The sequence below is a fragment of the Vulpes vulpes genome, chromosome 14 (assembly GCF_048418805.1).
Source record: "Vulpes vulpes isolate BD-2025 chromosome 14, VulVul3, whole genome shotgun sequence".
Taxonomy (NCBI): Eukaryota; Metazoa; Chordata; class Mammalia; order Carnivora; family Canidae; genus Vulpes; species Vulpes vulpes.
The window spans coordinates 65598312-65616878 of record NC_132793.1 but is presented as its reverse complement, the minus strand read 5'-3'; the positions used below and the strand labels follow the sequence as shown (position 1 = coordinate 65616878).

Below are 18567 nucleotides of genomic sequence, written 5' to 3'. Positions count from 1 at the left end.
GGGACCGCTTTTTATAAGGGCTGCCAGCATCCTGTTTATGTGATGTGTGTGCTGTATCTTAGTTTCCTGTTATTTTCCTCTTGTTCTAAACATTGTGAGTACTACCTTTTGGGATTCAAATCTGTCAAGATGTGTAGATTATAAAAGTGTGTCTTGCACTTGAAGGTAGAAATGTTGATGATGCCTTAAAAAAAAAAAAGCAAAGCAGAAACTGGCTGTTTATTCTAGCAATTTGTTTTTGCATTTCTATCATTATTTAAGCTATTAATCATTAGAGAAAGATGATCTAATAAGTACAAATTCCTATATTCAGTAAGGATCAGATAGCAAAAATTCATGTCATCTAAAGTAATAGTGTAATAATTTGACTTTCATCTGTTGTATCATCACTGTTAGACTTAGGACAATATATTTTAATTTTTCACATCCTTCTGTTTACTGATAAGACTGTTTTGTATAACTAGTAAATCTCTAAATTATGCAAAGATGTTTTAACTCCCTATTTTAACTTTATTAATGTTCCCAGAGACCTATCAGTGCCAGAGGTAATAATCATTTTGTGTAGATTGTAAACTAATGTTGAGAATTTATGGAAGTCTTGAATTTAGAAGTAGCAAAAATCCATTTCCAGTTAGACTTAACTATAATGCATCAGAAATTCCTCAAGCCATAAGCATTTGTTTTCGTGAATCACATTAGGCTATATGATCTTAACATAAAAGTATTAGAATCTATTCTAAAGCAACTTTGTTTTTGTTTTTTTGCTCTATAATAATCGTGACTTCAATTACCCAAGTTAGTAATTGTGAAGCTGGTTTGAGAAAATATATTCTTTTCCTTATAACTTCATGCTATTCAACAAAGACAATGATATTGGTTCTATTTCCAGTTGGGCTTGTGCATTTGGATTTTTAACTACTGGTTGTTTTGGATTTGACATATTCGTGTATTGGATTTCCATCTTCATGTATCTACTGCATTTCCTGGCTATTTTCCTAATTTTTTTTTCTTAAAAAGATTGCAGACTACATTCCTCAAAAGTCAAAATTTTTTTTTCATTTTTTTTCAAAAAATTTTATATCAATAAATTTTTCTCTCATGAATTGAAAAATGCATCTCCTATTGATTTTGAAATCAAGAAATAAAAAGAAAATATTTCATCATTTAGTCATGGATGTTTTGAGAAATGCTGGTTGTTAATATAATAATTGCCACCCTTCATTATAGTAGTTACAAAATTGTATCCCCAAAATATCAAGCCATAAACAGGCTTTGAGATTTAAAACACCATGATTATTTTTCATTTATTTATTTTTAAACAAGATTTTATTTATTTATTCATGAGAGACATAGGCAGAGACACAGGCAGAGGAGAAGCCAGCTCCAAGCAGGCTCCATGCAGGGCAGTCCCATGATGTGGGACTCAATTCCAGGACTCCAGGATCACGCCCTGGGCAGAAGGCACAGCTGAGCCACCCAGGCGTCCCTAGTTTTCACTAAGTTTCCCAAATCCTTAGCTCACTTACAGTCTGAGACTCATGAAAACAAAGTTGCCTGTTGTGTCTTCATCTCTTACTTTTCCTTGGTGCTACAGAGCTTCTTAAATTTTACTGTACTTACAAATTATCTAGGAATCATGTAAACAGGTATTGGGTCAGTATTCTGGGATAGACCCTGATATACTGCTTTTCTAATGCGCTTTTCAAGTGATCCATTGCTGCTGGTTTGGACAACACTAGAAATACCAAGAATATATAGTAACCTCTTTTCTCCCTTCTTTTGGAAACAGATTTCTATTGGGAAACCCATTCTGTGTGGCATGAGACATAACCCAGATATTGGCCAATCAGAATCTCCCCTAACAAGTGATTTGGAGAGTCCAGATGGCTTTTCTTCCTGGAGCTATAGAAGCTGGGCTCATCTTTCTTGGCCTATTATGAAAGAATAAGGCTAATATGAAAAAGGTAAGTGAACAGAGATGAGAGACAAGTGTCCTCAGAGCATTATTTGGATTTCTGGATTCAAATGTATTTAATATAGTTCATCCTCGGAATTACTGGTTATTAGTGTTTTAGTACTTAAGCTAGTCTGAGTTTCTCCCTGTTACAATAAAAAAAAATCCTGAAAAATAGTAAGCTTGGTCATTCAGTAAATCCTAACTGGTGATAGTTTGTTAAGTATCGATGACAATGCAGAAACAGAGCCAGGTAACTATCAATTGTATATAACTTGAAACATGTACTTAACTCAGTCTAAAAGTATTCTAATGCAAATTAAGAAGCACTGTAGTTCATTTCCAATGTTGTAAAGGGACTTTGGAGATCTTTTCCACCTTGAAGACATCAAAATTCACACATCTTGTTCTAGGCTACATCTAGTTATAGAACCCAAAACCTCTATCTCCCCTTCTCATGCTGTAGTTCTTCCCTTGGTCATCTTTATTTCTTACTGTATAGACATTGTGTAGATTGCTAGCTCTTATATCTGTAAAATTGATTATAAACATATTGTATAAACATTTGTCACACCTTATGTATGTATACAAATTTGAGAATATGAGAGAATCATAGTATAAGGCACATATACAACTTGATAGCTAATCTAGGAGTATATAAACACTGAGGAATGGTTATTTTCTTAATGTGGTCCAAAACTACTTCTGATGTTACAAATCACTGTGAAATCCACACATTCCTTCAGAAAAAGAATATGTACAGTTGTTCTAAAGTTTATAAAAAATATTTTTCTAAGATTAGTTAATAAAAATTTATGTGCTCTTGAAATAATAGAAACTTGGGACACATCACAGCAAGAAGGAATTGGTACCTGAAAGTGAAACTACTTTACCTGGTTAAGTTTGGATCATATAGAGGACTGAAATTTATACAGTGGACTTACAGCTTTTATTAAAAAAGCATCCATAATTTGATGGATTATTAAGTCAAACACTGATAATCAGTATTAAAAATTCCTTTAAGGTTTCAGTAGTTCTCTTTGGTGGCTTGAAGTAAGTCTTACCCAGAATGGCTTAAAATAGAATTTAATTGTAGTTCTAATAGTGTTTGCATGTATGAGGAGTTACTGACATGATCAAGATTCAAGTAAATCTCCACAATTTTACAAAAAAGAAAAAAAACAAAACACTTTATTTTCCACAAGGAAGAGCAATAGGAAAAATTAAATCATTTCCCACATATTGTTTTCTTAAAACAGAGCCTACAAGGACATATTCAGCACCAAATAAAACAGGAAAAAAAGAGAAATTACAAACAGCCATAGAATATAATCTATAAAGCAAACATTTAATATTGCACTTTGTTTTGCTAACGTTTTGGGTTTTACTTTTCCTAATTGCAAAATCAGGAATCTATCTTGAATACTGGAATACAACTGTGAACCTCACATCTTATGTCAGGAATTGACCAATATTTAGAAGAGAGTAAAGTAATGCCTCTAAATAAGAAAGAAAAGAAATATTTTAATGGGGAAAATAAAACTTTATTTGATAAAGTTTTATATATTTAAAATTTAATCACATTTTGTGACCCAGTCCAATTGTCAGAATATTGGTCATTCTTGCTTCATGTGTTATTTATAAGAGTATATGGTGATAAGTATTCCAATGCTATGCCTATCAACAATTGTTCCCTAGTCAGTTAGACATAAGAAGAGAGAAAAGAAAAGGGATTTTTCAGACAGTCCCCCCCCAAACAAAAATAAAACCACCAAATGCCCTTTATGCCAACTATTCCATTAGCTTCTTTTGAGGGGGACATTCACAAAATGATTTAACAATAAAAAAATATTTCACCCCCATTTCCTTATTATCTAGTATTAGTTTGCTACGGGAGCCCAAACCCTTTATTGAATCACTTAAAACGCGATTCATTTTTACGCTGGGCTTTCTTCACCCTGTCAGCATTTTTCAAACATGAATTGTCTTCCATGTTTTCTTAAAGGCCACTTATGGAAAAGCCTATTTGTTTTGTATGAAGCTTTAAGACAGTATTTAACCAGGTCAAGCACCAAGCCAGAGTTACTATTATTTTCAGCCACTTTATTCACTGTGGGGTTAAATGGCAGGATAGATGTAACATCCATTTCACACGTATGTTGCAACATCAGAGATGCTGATTTATTAAAAATATCAGAGCTGAATTCTTTCTGAAATAAGACAATCAGTACACTTGGTACCTTGGAAAATGGTTTTTAAGTGTCATCATGAATGCTGGTATATTTGTAATGAGCCAACTGTAAATTATCTTTAATTATAATGTACTGAGGTGGTTGCTCTTATCTATATATACTCAAAGTGAGTGGTTTCTCATATTTAGCAAAGTGTTCTTTAGGTAATGGAAAAATACTTTCATTAAAAAAAAACCCACATAAAAAAAAACCCCACAAAAATATAAAAACAGTTCTCATTCCAGCATACATTCTAGTATTTGTAATTTTGAAGTTATACACTTTTAGAATAAACCTGGGTTTTCAAGCTCTGAGAAGCTTGAGCAGGATAGGAAATGTATAAATTAAGCTAATTGTAACCTGAATATATATATACACACATACACATATATATTTGGATCTATGTGTATGTGTGTATATATATATTCCTGCTCATTAAAATACTCTGCACCAGCAAAAATGATTTCCAACATATGTGTTTTGGAGGTAATTAAGTAACTCTGTATAAAAATAAATGCACTTTCTCCTCTTCTCCAGTGACTGGAAAATTTCCATACTCTTAAAATAATAAAAATAACAGTAATTTTTAAGAGCAACAAGCCCTTAACTCTTTGCTGGTGCCTGCCATACTGCCTTTCTAACTCCATTCTTAGCTCTGCTAGTTTCTTCTTTTATGTCATGATAAAAAGGGAATGTGGGTGGGTTATCACTTTTGTGTATGTCCCTTTTCCAAATTTCCCTCTCCAAAAAGCCAACCAAACAAACAAACAAAAAAATAACTCAACAGTGCAACAAAACACAAATAGCATTCCAACAGTTTGGCAAGTGATGCGTTCACCTGAGATTAAGTGATTTTAGGCAGTCAGTAACAAAATGCTGCTTTGCTGTAATAGTAGAAAGGCAACAAATTCTTAAAAGAAACCAAGAAGGTATACAATCTTGACAAAGTCTCTTATTAGCTTCCTCCTCTTATCTCTTTTTCCCACATATCTGTTGCGTATCTACTACAGTAGGCTGCAAAACATACAGCAAGAAGGATTGGCTTGAAGGCATTTGATGTTTGTAAATAAATCCACAATAGGATCCAAGCTGAAGAGGTGATACATGGTCAGCCTAGTAGGACATTTCTGAGCATGTGCATACGCAGGTAAAGTCCAGGCTATATTAAATTAAAAAAAAAAGTCAGTGCGTTTTTTTCATGTTAAAGTTTTTTCAAAGCTTTCTTTTGTTCCTTGTTGTGCTGACCACAAACAAGTTTTTAAAGAGTATCAAGAGTCTGGCATAAATGGAAAAAAAAAAAGCTGTAGTGACATCGGAACTGCACAATGTAAGCATTGAGCATGTGCAAATTTTCAAATCAAAAGAAGGAAATCATCCCTCTTTACAACGTGGTGTCTTGACACGTATGACCATAGGCTAAGAAGACTGCTCTTAGTATGTGCCTGTTTTAAAGGAGAAAAGCTTAGATCTTCAAGCATGTTGGAGCAGTCCCAGAATGTTGCTATAGGCTTCTAAAGCATGATCACTGGTTGTTTCATGTATTTGCCATTTTTCTGGGCAAAAGCAATTCCACTTCCTCTGAAAACGTGTCTCCCAGATACTTCTCTGTCCTCAGCTGGGAAGAGATACAGTTCGGAATCCACATCAACTTGATTTAACCAAGTGTTCCTTCAACGAGATGGGCAGGATGGTCTATCATCTGCTGACTGATCAGGATTTGGATCAATCTAAAAAGTGAAAAAAAATTACACTTATTTGAAAGGGTCTAGTAAAAATGGAGCAGTGACTAACATTTTGAGGACTACTGAAGAGTTTAATCAGAACATACACAGCATGTAAGGGAGAAAAGGATACTCGTAGTATCTATAAAGTGGCTGAGATTTAATTACTAGATTAATAAGGTATGCCCAAATAGTTCTCTTTCCCAAAAGCTAATGGTAAAAATTTTATCAGTGAATGGTGTTTTACTCAGCACTTCGTAGTACTTAAGACTAAAATACAATGGAGAACACATCTTCGTAGTAATGATCTTTGTAAAGTATCCCTTTTATCCTCTTACAAAAGTCAACTCATCTTTTTCTAGGCTTTGGGAAGAATGCAGTTGTGTAAATAATGTTCTTGGTGAATATTTGAAGTAATAATTTGTGAGTAAGAGACACTAGAGAGGGCCTAGGAAAATTAGGTCTATCAAGAAATAGCAAGGCTGAATCCGAAATGCCTAAGGAGCCTGCCCCCTTCCTCTGTTACTAGTGTGACTTTCATATGCACATATATTCAAGCAAGGTGACTGTATCTCAGCTGCCTCTCTGGTACAAAGAGAATGGGCACAAGGCGGCAAATAATTGACTTTAATACATTTCGTTTACTGAAACATCTTTTGGAAAAGACCCATTTTACTTGCATTTAAATTTGGCATAATTTAAAGTGCCTCACAAAACTAAGTAAAACACATTTTTGAAGGGAAAAAAAGCAAAATAACTTTCAATAACTTAAAAGAGAAAAAAACCTTAATACAATCTAGAACTTCCTCCGTTCTATGTGGCTATTTAACTGAATCACATTCTGAACCAATTTAGGGTTTTAAAAGTTTTTTTTTTTTAACATTTTTTCTTTTTTAAAATTTTATTTATGTATTCATGAGAGACACAGAGAGAGAGAGAGAGAGAGAGAGAGAGAGAGAGAGAGCAGAAGCAGGTCCATGCAGGGAGCCCAATGTGGGACCCCAGGATTCCAGGATCATGCCCTGAGCTGAAGACAGAGGCTTTAACCGCTGAGCCACCCAGGCATCCCTAAAAGTTTTTATTAAATCGTTTTTAGTTCACTTTAAAAGAAGGTAGTAGAATTTTGCCACAAATTGCTTACAAGTGGATACTTAGATTGCCATTCTTTTAAAATGCCTGTTGTACAACCTGAAAGCCTCAGATCAAATCAGAAATGACTAACTTAAGACAGAAACATCAGCATAAAAATGTAGTAATCAAATCTGTAATAAGTGGGAAAATCTTTTTAGCACGTAAGGGAAAATTTTGTGAAATGGAATAGTGGGTTAGAAAAATTATGTCTAATCAAAAATTTGCAAGAACAAATTCTAAATATCCTATAATCAATGAATAAAGTGACTCTTCTACTAATCGCATCTGAAATGGACTCTTCTAAGTCATGATATTAAGAGGTAAAAAGCAATTTGTTAGAGTGAAGCAATCCCACTTAGGTCTTGAGAGTAATAATTCATTGTTAAATAGCTGAACTATGATAACCAAAAAGAGAAGAGTGAGTCTAGTGATTTACAAAATTATTTGGCATTATATTGGTATCAAGGCCAACTTAAAAGCTCTGTAAAACATTTATTAATTAAGATGTATTCTGGGGGTGCCTGGGTGGCTCAGTTGGTTAAGTGCCTTTAGCTCAGGTCATGATCCTGGGGTCCTTGGATCCAGCCCTGCATTGGGCTCCCTGCTTCTCCCTCTCCTCTGCCTTTCCCCGTTCATGCTCGCTTGCTCTGTCAAATAAATAAAATCGTAAAGGGGGAAAAAAAAAAAAAAAAAAAAAAAAAAAGAAAGATGTATTCTCAAGTATCCTGAGATTGCTCCATTTCCCCCCTACCTCCTTGTCTTTGCACATGCTGTTGTTCCTGCCTGGACTATATTATCTTTTGAAGACTAATTATTTGAAGATTTGGCTTCCTTCTCAAGAAAGACTTTCTCGATTTCCAAGGCCTAATGAACTGCTCCTCAAATGAACTGAGTGCATTCTAATCACTTTATTATGGAATACCTTGCTTCTAAAAAATTTGTTCTCACCAATCTGTAGGCCTCTCCCACGTAAGGGCCATGTTCTACTCACATAAGTGCTTCGTGGTCATTCATATGAGATGAATAAAAAGAAACCGTGTAGAAATGTTTGTCTAACATGTTTTGCAAATATGTTATCTTCCCCTATGACTGGGAATGTTATATGCAAGAACTACATTGGAAAAGGATGATAAAGATAACTTCTTAGTTACTTGATTAGTTCATGCTTGCAAAATGCCACTTCTATTGATGCTTTAAAGTATGAATTGTTCCTTTAACTGGCACTTTGTTAAGTTTGAGTTTAGAGCATTATCCCTATTTCCCCAATTACAGGAGTTCTACTTATTAAATTTAAGAATGAAACTTAGTTAAATCTTGACACCTTAATCAAATGTTTAATCCTGTTGTTCTAGATTGTTTTTCTATTAATACAATGATAATCAAAACCTAACTTTTTTTTTTTTTTTTAAAGTCTGCAGTGCTATTTCCTAGGAGAGTCTGCCCATTTCAGACTCAAGATGCTGGGGCTTACCTCTGAATAAAGAGGTGGAGGCAAGAACCGAAACTCCTGGATATATGCAAACAGTGGTCCTTGAAGCGCTCTCTCAAAGTCATCACAAGCACTCACTGGTGCAAGATTGTTCCGCCTTTGTTCCTCTGTTACCACTTCTGCATAGCTGGGTGGTGCTGAAGGAAAAAGATACACGCAATTCGAACAGCATGTTCTTATGCATGTCAAAATACACAGAATAGTAGGTATTAAAAAGGAATGTCAAGGTAAAAATAATAATTGTTTTGTGATTAAAACTAGGGGGATATATGTTTTAAATCTAACATTAGGGACACATCTACTTTCTGCAGATATAGACAAAAATTTAACTAATCATAAAATACTAGAAGCAAAATTACAATCTTGAAAATAATCATACGAGATTAGGCTTAAACATGCATTACTGAATTACCTTCAGGTCTTTCACGTAGGGATAAGCCAAGCCAGCTCATATTCATGCTACACTGACTGCTTACACTTGAGGTTCTGCTACCAAATGGATGTAGAGGAATGGTACCAATGACAAGTGGCAAATTAAGAAATAAATCCATAGCTCCAGGAATATCCACATATACCTAAAACATTGAAAGGAGATGATAGGTTTAGAATTCCAAGCATTATTTCTTTTTAAAAAACCAATAACCCAATTTTAATGTTACCTTAGTTTTTCATTTACTTTCTTTTATACATACATACATATATATAATCCACAATAGAAGTTCCTCCACTATGTATAGTACTGTGTAGTACATTTACATGTGACATAAAATAGTGGTAATTCAAATTAAAGGTTTACATATGTATATATCTATGATACATGGAAGATAAAAACCAAACCCTGGAATAAGACAGAATGATATCCTCATGACTTTAATAATGAAAAAACTCTTAAATCTATACATACCATTAGTGAATATTCCACACGAATGATGCTACAGTCGAGGATAGAGGGAGAAACTGGTGGAATTTTCAGCAATTTTCCATTCCATGTATCGGTCTTCCCAGATGATAAGGATTCCCCTCGCAAGTTAGCCACCAGCTGTTTTACTTCCTTCATTTTCCCTTTGGCATAGAAGGCCTGTGTTTGGTAAATGGCTGCCTTTGGCACTACCATTCGGGAAGAGCAGTTCTCAATCTCAGCAAATATCTGAATTGATTCCCCTGGAGAAAAAAAACATGTATCTACTGTTAAACAAATCAAAAACCCTCTACAAATGTAGATAAGTCTGAAAGTTCAATGGACTACATGGATGAAAAACTGTCCCCAAAGTGGCAAGTAACTTAAATTGGTAAAATGAACTACTGATTTCTAGTAGCTATTTAAAAATGGACATCACATAGGACACCTGAATGGCTTAGCGGTTGAGCATCTGCCTCTGACTCAGGGCATGATCCTGGGGCCTGGGATCGAGTCCCATGTTTCTCCCTCTGCCTAGGTCTCTGCCTCTCTCCTGTGTCTCTCATGAATAAATAAATAAAATCTTTAAAAAAAAAAAAAAGGAAACCACATTCCCATGTATGAAAAAAAAAACGGAGTTATTTTACCAAAGAATACTGTATTACATCTGCATTTAGTAGAAGTACTATAAATTTACACACAAGAACTAAGAGAAGAAAGACCACTTCTGTGGGAATCCATCTCATACATACCTGGGGTATAGCCCTTCCTTTCGATTTTGGCACTTAAGGATATTGGGCCTGAGGTACAGAACCAGCAACAGAGAGTCTTTTCTTTTGTGCCTGCTTGGGGTGACTGCAAGAAATAAATTTAGAGAAAAGGGTCAATGTATAAATTAGAGCAGTAACAGAATGTTTTAAATTAAAACTCTCGATTCTTGGGGAATTAAAATTAAAAGCAGTGTTGCTTTTTTCCCCCCAAGTGTATTGAAATACACTTTTTAAAAAACTAACCAATGGCTTCTGAATTATACAATTATTTTTGTTTTATACAAATTTCCATCCAGTTAAAAAAAAATAAAACAAAAAACATGGCTTAACACATCCCATAAACACAGTTTTTGCTCACACTATTTACATATATAGTAATTAAAAACCAACCAATCAAACAAACAAACAAAAAAACCCTTTCCACATTCCACTTAAACTGCCTTAAAAAAAAGGCAGCTTGGAAAGCAACTTGGTTCTAATCCCAAATGTTAACATCTTTCTTTGAGAATGTAAAAATCAGTTTTGTGAAAAAAGGAAAACTCTCATTTTTAGGATTCTTATTTGCCTAAAGATGTTATCATTTGTTTAAAACTGATGAAGGTTTTTTTTTTTTTTTTTTGATGAAGTTTTTAAAGTCAAATTTGAATTTTGTGAAAAAATGCAATTAAAAAGGATTTCTTTTAAAATGTAATGGTTTTTTCATGAAAGTGACAATCTCCCCATTATTTGACAACTATCCCTATATTGGAATATGCAATGCAGTCCAAATTTTAGAGTATGATCTTTTCATGGTAAGTGACATTTTCTTATGATAAAAATAATTGATAGTACTGTTCCGCCTCCACTAAAATTATCCAGGGAACAGATCTATTTTTTGTTATTCTGTTAATTTCAGAGTAAGAGTTATTTCATACCATATGTTGCTTTGACTTTAAAAAATTTTTAAAGTCATTATATACTGTCAGGAAATACGAGCATATTCTTCACTAATTTGTGTGCTCTTGACTGTATTTTAAAAAATATATTAGTATTTACGGAATTTGAAATCACGGTTTTAAAATTATACAGACTGCATAGTTTAGGTGATTATTCTTTAGTATTTATATGCCAAAAAACAAAGAATGAAGAATTCAGTCAATTCTTACCAGTAATGAAGGAGTGTTGATATCTATATGCTCAAAGACTGTAAATTCCTTCTTTAATTTTACTGGTAGAAGCCAAGGCCTGTGCAATTCGGCTTTCACCCAATAGCGCACACTGCCATGTCGGCCTTCGAATGAGGTAGCAAGTGGTCTGTGCAGAATATAAAGTTCATTATATTAATTTTATACCTCTTTTTAATAATTATACAGGTCAGCATAGAAGTGTTACTATATTGCACTGTTCATATATCAATGAGGTATCAAACAGAATTTTTTTAATTTCCAAAGGGAGAAGTCATTGGGGGAAAAAAAGCCTTCTGTTTTCCAAAAAACAATAGCTAACACTTAAGTATTATAGAAATTTTGCTTTAAAAAGCCAGAAGAATACAATCCCTTTAAACTAAGAAGAGGCTCCTTTCAATGCTGGCGGCAAAATTATGAAAGTTTGGAAAGTCAGCAATTCTTGAAAGGTCGATAATTTAAAAACAAAGTTAAGAATGGTTTCATCATTTCTAATATTCTACACACTGGCTAGGAATTCTCTCTCCTTTTATAGGAATTAAGAAGGTCTAGAAAATGCCTGGGACTGTTGTTATAATATCAAAAAGTTCACATTTTATAAACTCTCCTGAAACTCTAAAAAGCTGCTTTTCCGTTTCTTAGGTTACTTGTCCTAAGAACTCTTTTTGGCTGTGTTGTCTAACCTTACAGAACTAAAAAAGAAAAAGAAACATTTCTATTAATCTGTATCCAGAGAATCATAACTGGTTTTCTCCCCCCCCCCCTTTTTCTTCAGAACTGGTTTTCAACTCTCCCCTAGATTTTATTAATTGTGGAGGTTTTATTTCAGTTAGTCTCTGTTTCATAATTTCATTAGAAATATGCCCAGTAGTCAGTTACTTACAAGGTAGAGTGCTAACCTGGATTAGCATGAGAAGTAGTGGCGTTTTTAAAGATTTATTTTGCATTTTAGACTCTTGCATTAATGTGTATAGCATGAAAATGCAGTATTTATGTAAGTCTTCCAGAGTCTATTTTAGATACTTTGGTTTATACATAGAATTTTTTAAAATATATATTAAATGACCTTAAAACTACTCAGGTCCAATATTAGCATTATATTCAGACTCGCAGTACTTCTATTAAAAGTAGATTAGGGCAATACATTTAGAAAGAGGTCACGTAATTTGATAAATACTCTGAAAAACACCATTTATGAACTCTATCCACATATAACCATTCAAATACTAGAATTAATAAAGACATTTAAAAAACTGAGGAGAGTATAATCTCTTGTAACAATCTATTTTTACTGAGAATAAACCACTCTCCTTTTTCATGCTATATCCGTGCCTTATATTTAGGTAGCTGATGGGTGTTTCCCTTGAATTCCAGGTCTTAGTACACCTGTGTGACTTTTTCAGGAGTTCTTTGCACAGAAGCTACTGAATTCATATCAAAAGAACATCCACTTCTAACGTTAGGATATTTATTTTTATCTTTTCAGCTTACGGCTATTGGTTAGCATTTAGCAGAACAGATTAAATGCTTAATTTTTTTTTTGAATTATTGAGTCAGAGACTTGATATGTTCCACGTTTCCGCTAATGCCACCTGATGATAAAGTACAAAGTGCTTAGTATCTGACGAGCACCTTCCAATTCACTCTCAGTACCTGAAATACTATTCAAGTCTTGAAAACCTCATAGGTTTCAAGACCGAGGACTAAGAATCGAGCTTTGCTTTCCATAATTTTGCCAGGCTCCATCAAAAAGGAGCTTCTTTTTTTTTAATGTATTGTTTTCCTCTAGCAATATTCAGTAATGAAAAGGGTTTTTTTTTTAAACTAAAAAAATCTAAATTTAGAATGACTTTAATTTTCAAAGAACAGAGGTCTACCAAAAAAAAAAAAAAAAAAAAAAAAAAAAAAGCCTGTTACTCATAATACTTACGTCTGTGGAAGCTCGAAGCTGAATGCATATTCATGCCTTCCTGAATGAATAGTGTTGAAACCTTCTTCTGAATTATCATCATCTGAAACAAACAGGAAAAGAAAACAAAAGACGATATTAGACCTTTACACAGTCTTCCTGGTGGCATCGCGTTAAAGGTACTCTGAGGCCACGGGCTTTGGAGCCCGCGAGGTCTGAATTCGGACTTTGGTCGCTCCCTCTGGGCGAACTACAAGTCCTGAGACTTCAGTTGCCTCCCCTGTGAGACCTCCCGTAGGCCTACCTTACAGGTGGCTTTCTAAAGGGAATGACCCGCACTGCGGGGCACCTGTGACTACTAGAATTCATGTCCAACAGAGGAGTCAGAGCTCAGGTGACGCCATCCTGGTCTCCAATGGTTGACTTAAAAATTCATGACTGGGGCAGCTGGGGTGGCTCAGCGGTTTAGCGCCGCCTGCGGCCCAGGGCGTGACCCTGGAGACCCGGCATCGAGTCCCACGTCCGGCTCCCTGAGTGGAGCCTGCCTGTCTCTGCCTCTCTGTTATCTCTCATGAATAAAGAAGTAAAATCCAAAAAAAAAAAAAAAAAAAGAAAAAAGAAAAATTCATGACTGTATGTGAGAGAAAAATCGCCTAGATCTTTAACGTCCGTTTTGATACAGAGGACACGAATGTCAAAATCCTACAACCATCAGAAAACTTTGTCGAAATGTTGGAAGTAAAAAAAAACAAAAACAAAAACGGATTTTTAAATGTCGGTTTTAGGGCTAAAAAAACAAAACAAAAAAAACCCTCTTGATTGAATCTAAAACGATCACACTTCAGTTTGTCCTGGCAACACGCTAGAAATTTGCATAGATAAAAATATATCTTTTGAGATCTAAAAGGTGCCTGGCCTGCCTGCTTTTACCGGGAAACCACACTGTTCCAAACATTCTGGAAAAGGCAAATTCTGACCAGGTTGTTTCCAATGGCCAGGAAGGAGGAGGACCTTTCATTTTTTTTTTAAGACCTATTTTCTGGAGACCGAGTTTTTTTTTTTTTTTTTTTAAAGATTTCTCCAGAATAAATAAATTGCACGACCCTGTGGGCGGGGATGCCGGACTCTTCGGAGGACTCTGATTTCCGCCTTGGCGAGTGCAGGGAACGTCTCGCTGACGGAGAGTGCGGCGCGGAGGCCGACCTGGCCAGGAGCGCCCGGGCCGGCGCCCGCGGACTTTCCCCGCAGCGCCGAGAGCGCACGACGCGAGGCCCCTCACGTCCGAGGGGAACGCGGCGGGGAAAGCGTCCCCGCGCGGCCACTTCTCTTCAGAAGCCCCGCGGAGTCCCTTGCCCCTCAGCACGGCTTCCCTCGCCCCCCGTGCAGACGCCCTCACCGAATCCCCGCCTCGGGAGCGGGCCGGCGGGCCGGGGGCCGTTTCGCTGCGCTCCCCTCCGAGGCGCCCAAAGTTCGCCTCCCTCTCCTTCCCTTCCCTCCTCGCTCCCTTTTTGTGCCAGCTCAGCAGTCTCATTGAGGCGCGCGGCGGCGGCCGCGCCGTGGTAAACAAGTGCCGGGCTGTCAATCAAGAACTAGACCGGAGCAGGAGAGGACCGGCCTAAACCGGCGCGAGCAGATCCCAGCCGGCCCGCCCGCGCGCCGCCGCCGCCGCCGCCGCCCGCGCGCCCCGCTATACATACGGCATACGTCGCGCGGCGCTCGCGCTCGCGGTCGCGCAGCCTAGCCTGCTTGGGCCGGGGGGCGGGGCGGCCGCAGCGCGGCGCTTCCGCTTTCCACGCCCCAGCCGGTGACCGGTTCGATCTGGCTCGGGCCACCCTGACACCTTTCCAGTGACGGTGAGGGAAACCGGGGCGGGGGGAGGGCAGGGCCGCACAAGGGGGGGGGGGGTCGGAGGACGCTCGCCGAGGGCCCCCCACCCACCCACCCACACAGCCACACACCCGGCTTTCCTTCCCATCCTGGCCCCTCACGTCCCAGCGAGGTAGCGGCCTGGGGGCTGCTCGGGGCACACACGCTTTGTTCTAGCTGAGAGGAAACGGGCCTTCACAGAAGCCACCTGACATCTTCCAGCCGAAAAAAAAAAAAAAAAAAAAAAAAAAGCCAGGAAAATGGGGTCCGGCTAACCCTGCCGCGCAAGTTCCCTCAGGATGGGCTGGCCGGCTCCGGGCACGCCCAGCGGCCCAGCGGCACCTGCGAGGCCGCCGCGAGCTTCTCCCCGTGGGCTCGGCCGACCCCCGAGGCCGCAGGCTTCCGCCCCCCCCCAGCCCCCCAGGAAGGCCGGCGCGAGCGGCGACCCGGCGGGGACCCGGGGGGGGGGGCGGGGGCGGCCGCTCGGGAGGGACTCTGCCGGCGCACGCCGGTTCCAAGCCACGCCCACTCTCCCCACCCGCCCGCGCCCAATCCAATCAGCGCGCGGCATCGCCTTAGCAACAGGCTAACAAACGCGGCTCCGCCTATCGCCGGGCGCCCGGGGCGGGGCCTCAGTTACCAGGCTAGTTTGAGAGGTCCCACTTTTAAGTCATTGAAACTATTCCAGCTAAAGAGAGCCCGTCCACGCTTTGCGGGGGTCGAGGGGTGGGGGGTATCTCGTGGGGGTACGGGGTACCCGGCTTTCTTTAGCACGGAAGCACGGAGCTAACTAATGAAATTGCGTTTGTCCCCATAAGTCGTGACTCTACTTCTAGCCCGGCTGCAAGCCTCAACTCCTCCAAAACCTTTGTTTCTTATGTATTTTATAAAAAGCTGCAACGTCCAGAAAGGTTCAAACGCAAACCCCTGCGTCTGCTTTCCAACAGATACCGAGGCTGTCATTCGGCATCTGCAGTTCTTATCAGTGTTCCTGCTTGGAAAGAGGAGCTAGGAAATTATCTCAGGATGCAGGTTAGCTAAGGTGCAACTGTGAAAACCCAACTTTATATAAGGAACTGATTTCATCTCCGTATTTAATAATAGTGATAATAATGATAATGCATTACGTGCCATAACTCAAAAGCATCCTTCATTTGGACACTTGTCTTAGTTCAATTAGCACTTCCTCCGGGGACGTGGTTTTTAAGAAGAAAAAAGGTTAAAGGTGTGCTGTACTTTTTGAAAAATCGGCCCCATTTGAACTAAATACTGCATTAAAAAGGAGAAGCATGAAATTACATAACCAGTTTTAACATTATATTCTTCTTGGGCTAGGAATTAAGTCATCGCCACCACCTGACGCGTGTAACCAATCTGCTGAGAGCAGAACAAGCGCCCCTCCTCACCACCCCCCAGAACTGGTCCGAAACAGGATTGAACCGCTTCTAACAAAGGGTGGAAACTTAGAAAAACAAGCTTAGAGTCTCCTATATTTCCACAATGTAACCATTTAAACAATAGATTGGAAATCTCAGGACCCCTTCTCCCCTTGACAACCCTTTATCTCCCTTTTCCAACCAAAAATCAAATCCAATGTGCCGAATACTTTTCAATTCCATTTGACTGGCACGGGTTTCATTGAATGCACGTTCCAAAGTTAGGCATCCTACTCGGAAAAGAAAATTACTGACCCGAGATGGTTCCTGAAACTGATTTGAAACCTATCCTAATGATAGGTTACTGTCCTTTAAAATAGAGAATGCCTGATGTAAATTTATGAAGGATTTGGAGAGAATAAGGAAAAAACACGTGGGGTGTCGATACCATATGTCAAAATAAGCCACAGAAATCCTTGATCAAAGAACAACGATGAGTCCTTTAAAGTATTTTGCGTGTCAATATTAAAAGCGAAAACCACCTATTAACCCACTTAAAAATGTAATTCCATTTCTCCACTGAAGCTTAGTTTCTAAGACCTGAGGTTGCAGAGTATAAGGGGGAAAAATGGAATATTGGGACTGCAGGGTTTAGCAACTGATTTGGAAACTGATTAGTAAAATTACTGGATGGGATTTAAGTAGAATTTACAAGCAAGGTAGAAATGTACTGCAAGTGCGTATGGCACCGACCAAGACGGGTCTAGAGGTAGTTAAGTGCAGTTTGCAGTCACTTTGCAGATGCCTGCATGCATTACGGCTTAACACACGATGAATGTCAAGGAGAACCAAGATCTTCCAACTTTGCTAATCTTCATCAAGCTGCTATGTGTTACGCCCGGAGTGGAATTACATTAATTCAGAAAAAGCTGAAAAGGCACTTTCCCAAAGAAAAAATCGGTCTAATGAGTCCTCCATAATATAAAAACTTACCTCTTTCGTGTCCAATTAAGATGTCTTTATGGTTGAAATATTCTACTTCTTCAGTGTAATTCTGCGTGTAGGCAGTATTGGAGCCGGCGTTTCTCGATTCGGTCCAGCGTACTTTGGCATGCCCTCTTGCATGAATTTTAAGAGATTTTACTCTGATTTCCCCAGTAACTTCTAAATTCACCCTTCCTGAGACTGTATCCCCACTAGAATACACAGGGACGTTGCTGTCATTAAGACAGTCAAAGCTTATTGTCAAACTCTTCACCTTTCCCAGCACCATGTTTATAACAACAAAAAAAATCTATAAAAATATAATGTAAGACCAAAAAAAAAAAAAAAAGTCAAGATCACATATAAAATGTGATCTTCACCTAACACTGATCGATGTCTTTGCCGTGCAAAAAGCTTGCAGGCAAGATCAGTGATTCTTTACAAATAGTTCATTGAGATTTCTTAAAAAGTCAGGGCAGCAGAGCCGCCGCCGCTGCACGATCCCGCTAGTCTCAGTGGTCTCCTTACAAAGACGGGCGGCTGGAGCCTGCCAGCTCACTTTAAGAGCAGCTTTGTGAAAAACAACCCCAGTGCGCAGGCGCACGCCGCGGCTGCTGTCCGCCCTCTCGGCGCGTCCCCGGCTCGCTCGCGGGTACAGTAGGTGCGCGGCTGCGGGAGGGAGGCTCCGGGGCTGTCGGGAGGCCGGGCCTGACTTCTCTCCATCGTGGGCTCCCATTGGCAGGCGGGCTACCGTAAACCCTCGACGTGCGCTCCGAAGCCGCTTACCGAGCTCACCCTAATAGATCCTGAGATAGTGGGGCTCGGGGTGGGGGGGCGGCCGGGGCCGGGCGGGAGGCTGTGTGCAAAGCCGAGGAAGGACAAACTGCCGAGTGCACAGCCCGAAGCCTGCGTTCCCGGCACTGCGGGGTTCGGCCCACTGCTCGGATGGAGGGAGGAAAAAGTGATGCGTGAAGGCAGATGGGGGAAGGGGGGAAGGAAACCGGTTGGGCAAGAGGCAGGCTGCTGAGCTGAGCACGACCTAACGAATTTCAAAAGAAGATGTAATAAAAACCAG

General features: G+C 39.0%; 1 protein-coding gene across 3 annotated transcripts; it reads right to left on the bottom strand.

Moving 5' to 3' along the window:
• Nucleotides 1-3115: 3115 nt before the first annotated feature.
• On the bottom strand, nt 3116-18131 carry ARRDC3 (arrestin domain containing 3). Of its 3 annotated transcripts, none has more exons than XM_025992907.2 (8): nt 17502-18131; nt 13288-13369; nt 11340-11487; nt 10177-10279; nt 9431-9687; nt 8939-9101; nt 8509-8663; nt 3116-5912 (listed from the first exon to the last, which is right to left on the bottom strand). In XM_025992907.2, the coding sequence occupies exons 1-8, from the start codon at nt 17779-17781 to the stop codon at nt 5856-5858; spliced, it is 1245 nt and encodes a 414-aa protein (XP_025848692.1). In that variant the 5' UTR covers nt 17782-18131; the 3' UTR covers nt 3116-5855. The 3 variants fall into 3 exon arrangements, with proteins under 3 accessions (XP_025848692.1, XP_072592905.1, XP_072592906.1); XM_072736804.1 differs by lacking the exon at nt 17502-18131 and adding an exon at nt 15225-15500; XM_072736805.1 differs by lacking the exon at nt 11340-11487 and having other exon boundaries at nt 17502-18103.
• Between the last annotated feature and the right edge of the window lie 436 nt (nt 18132-18567).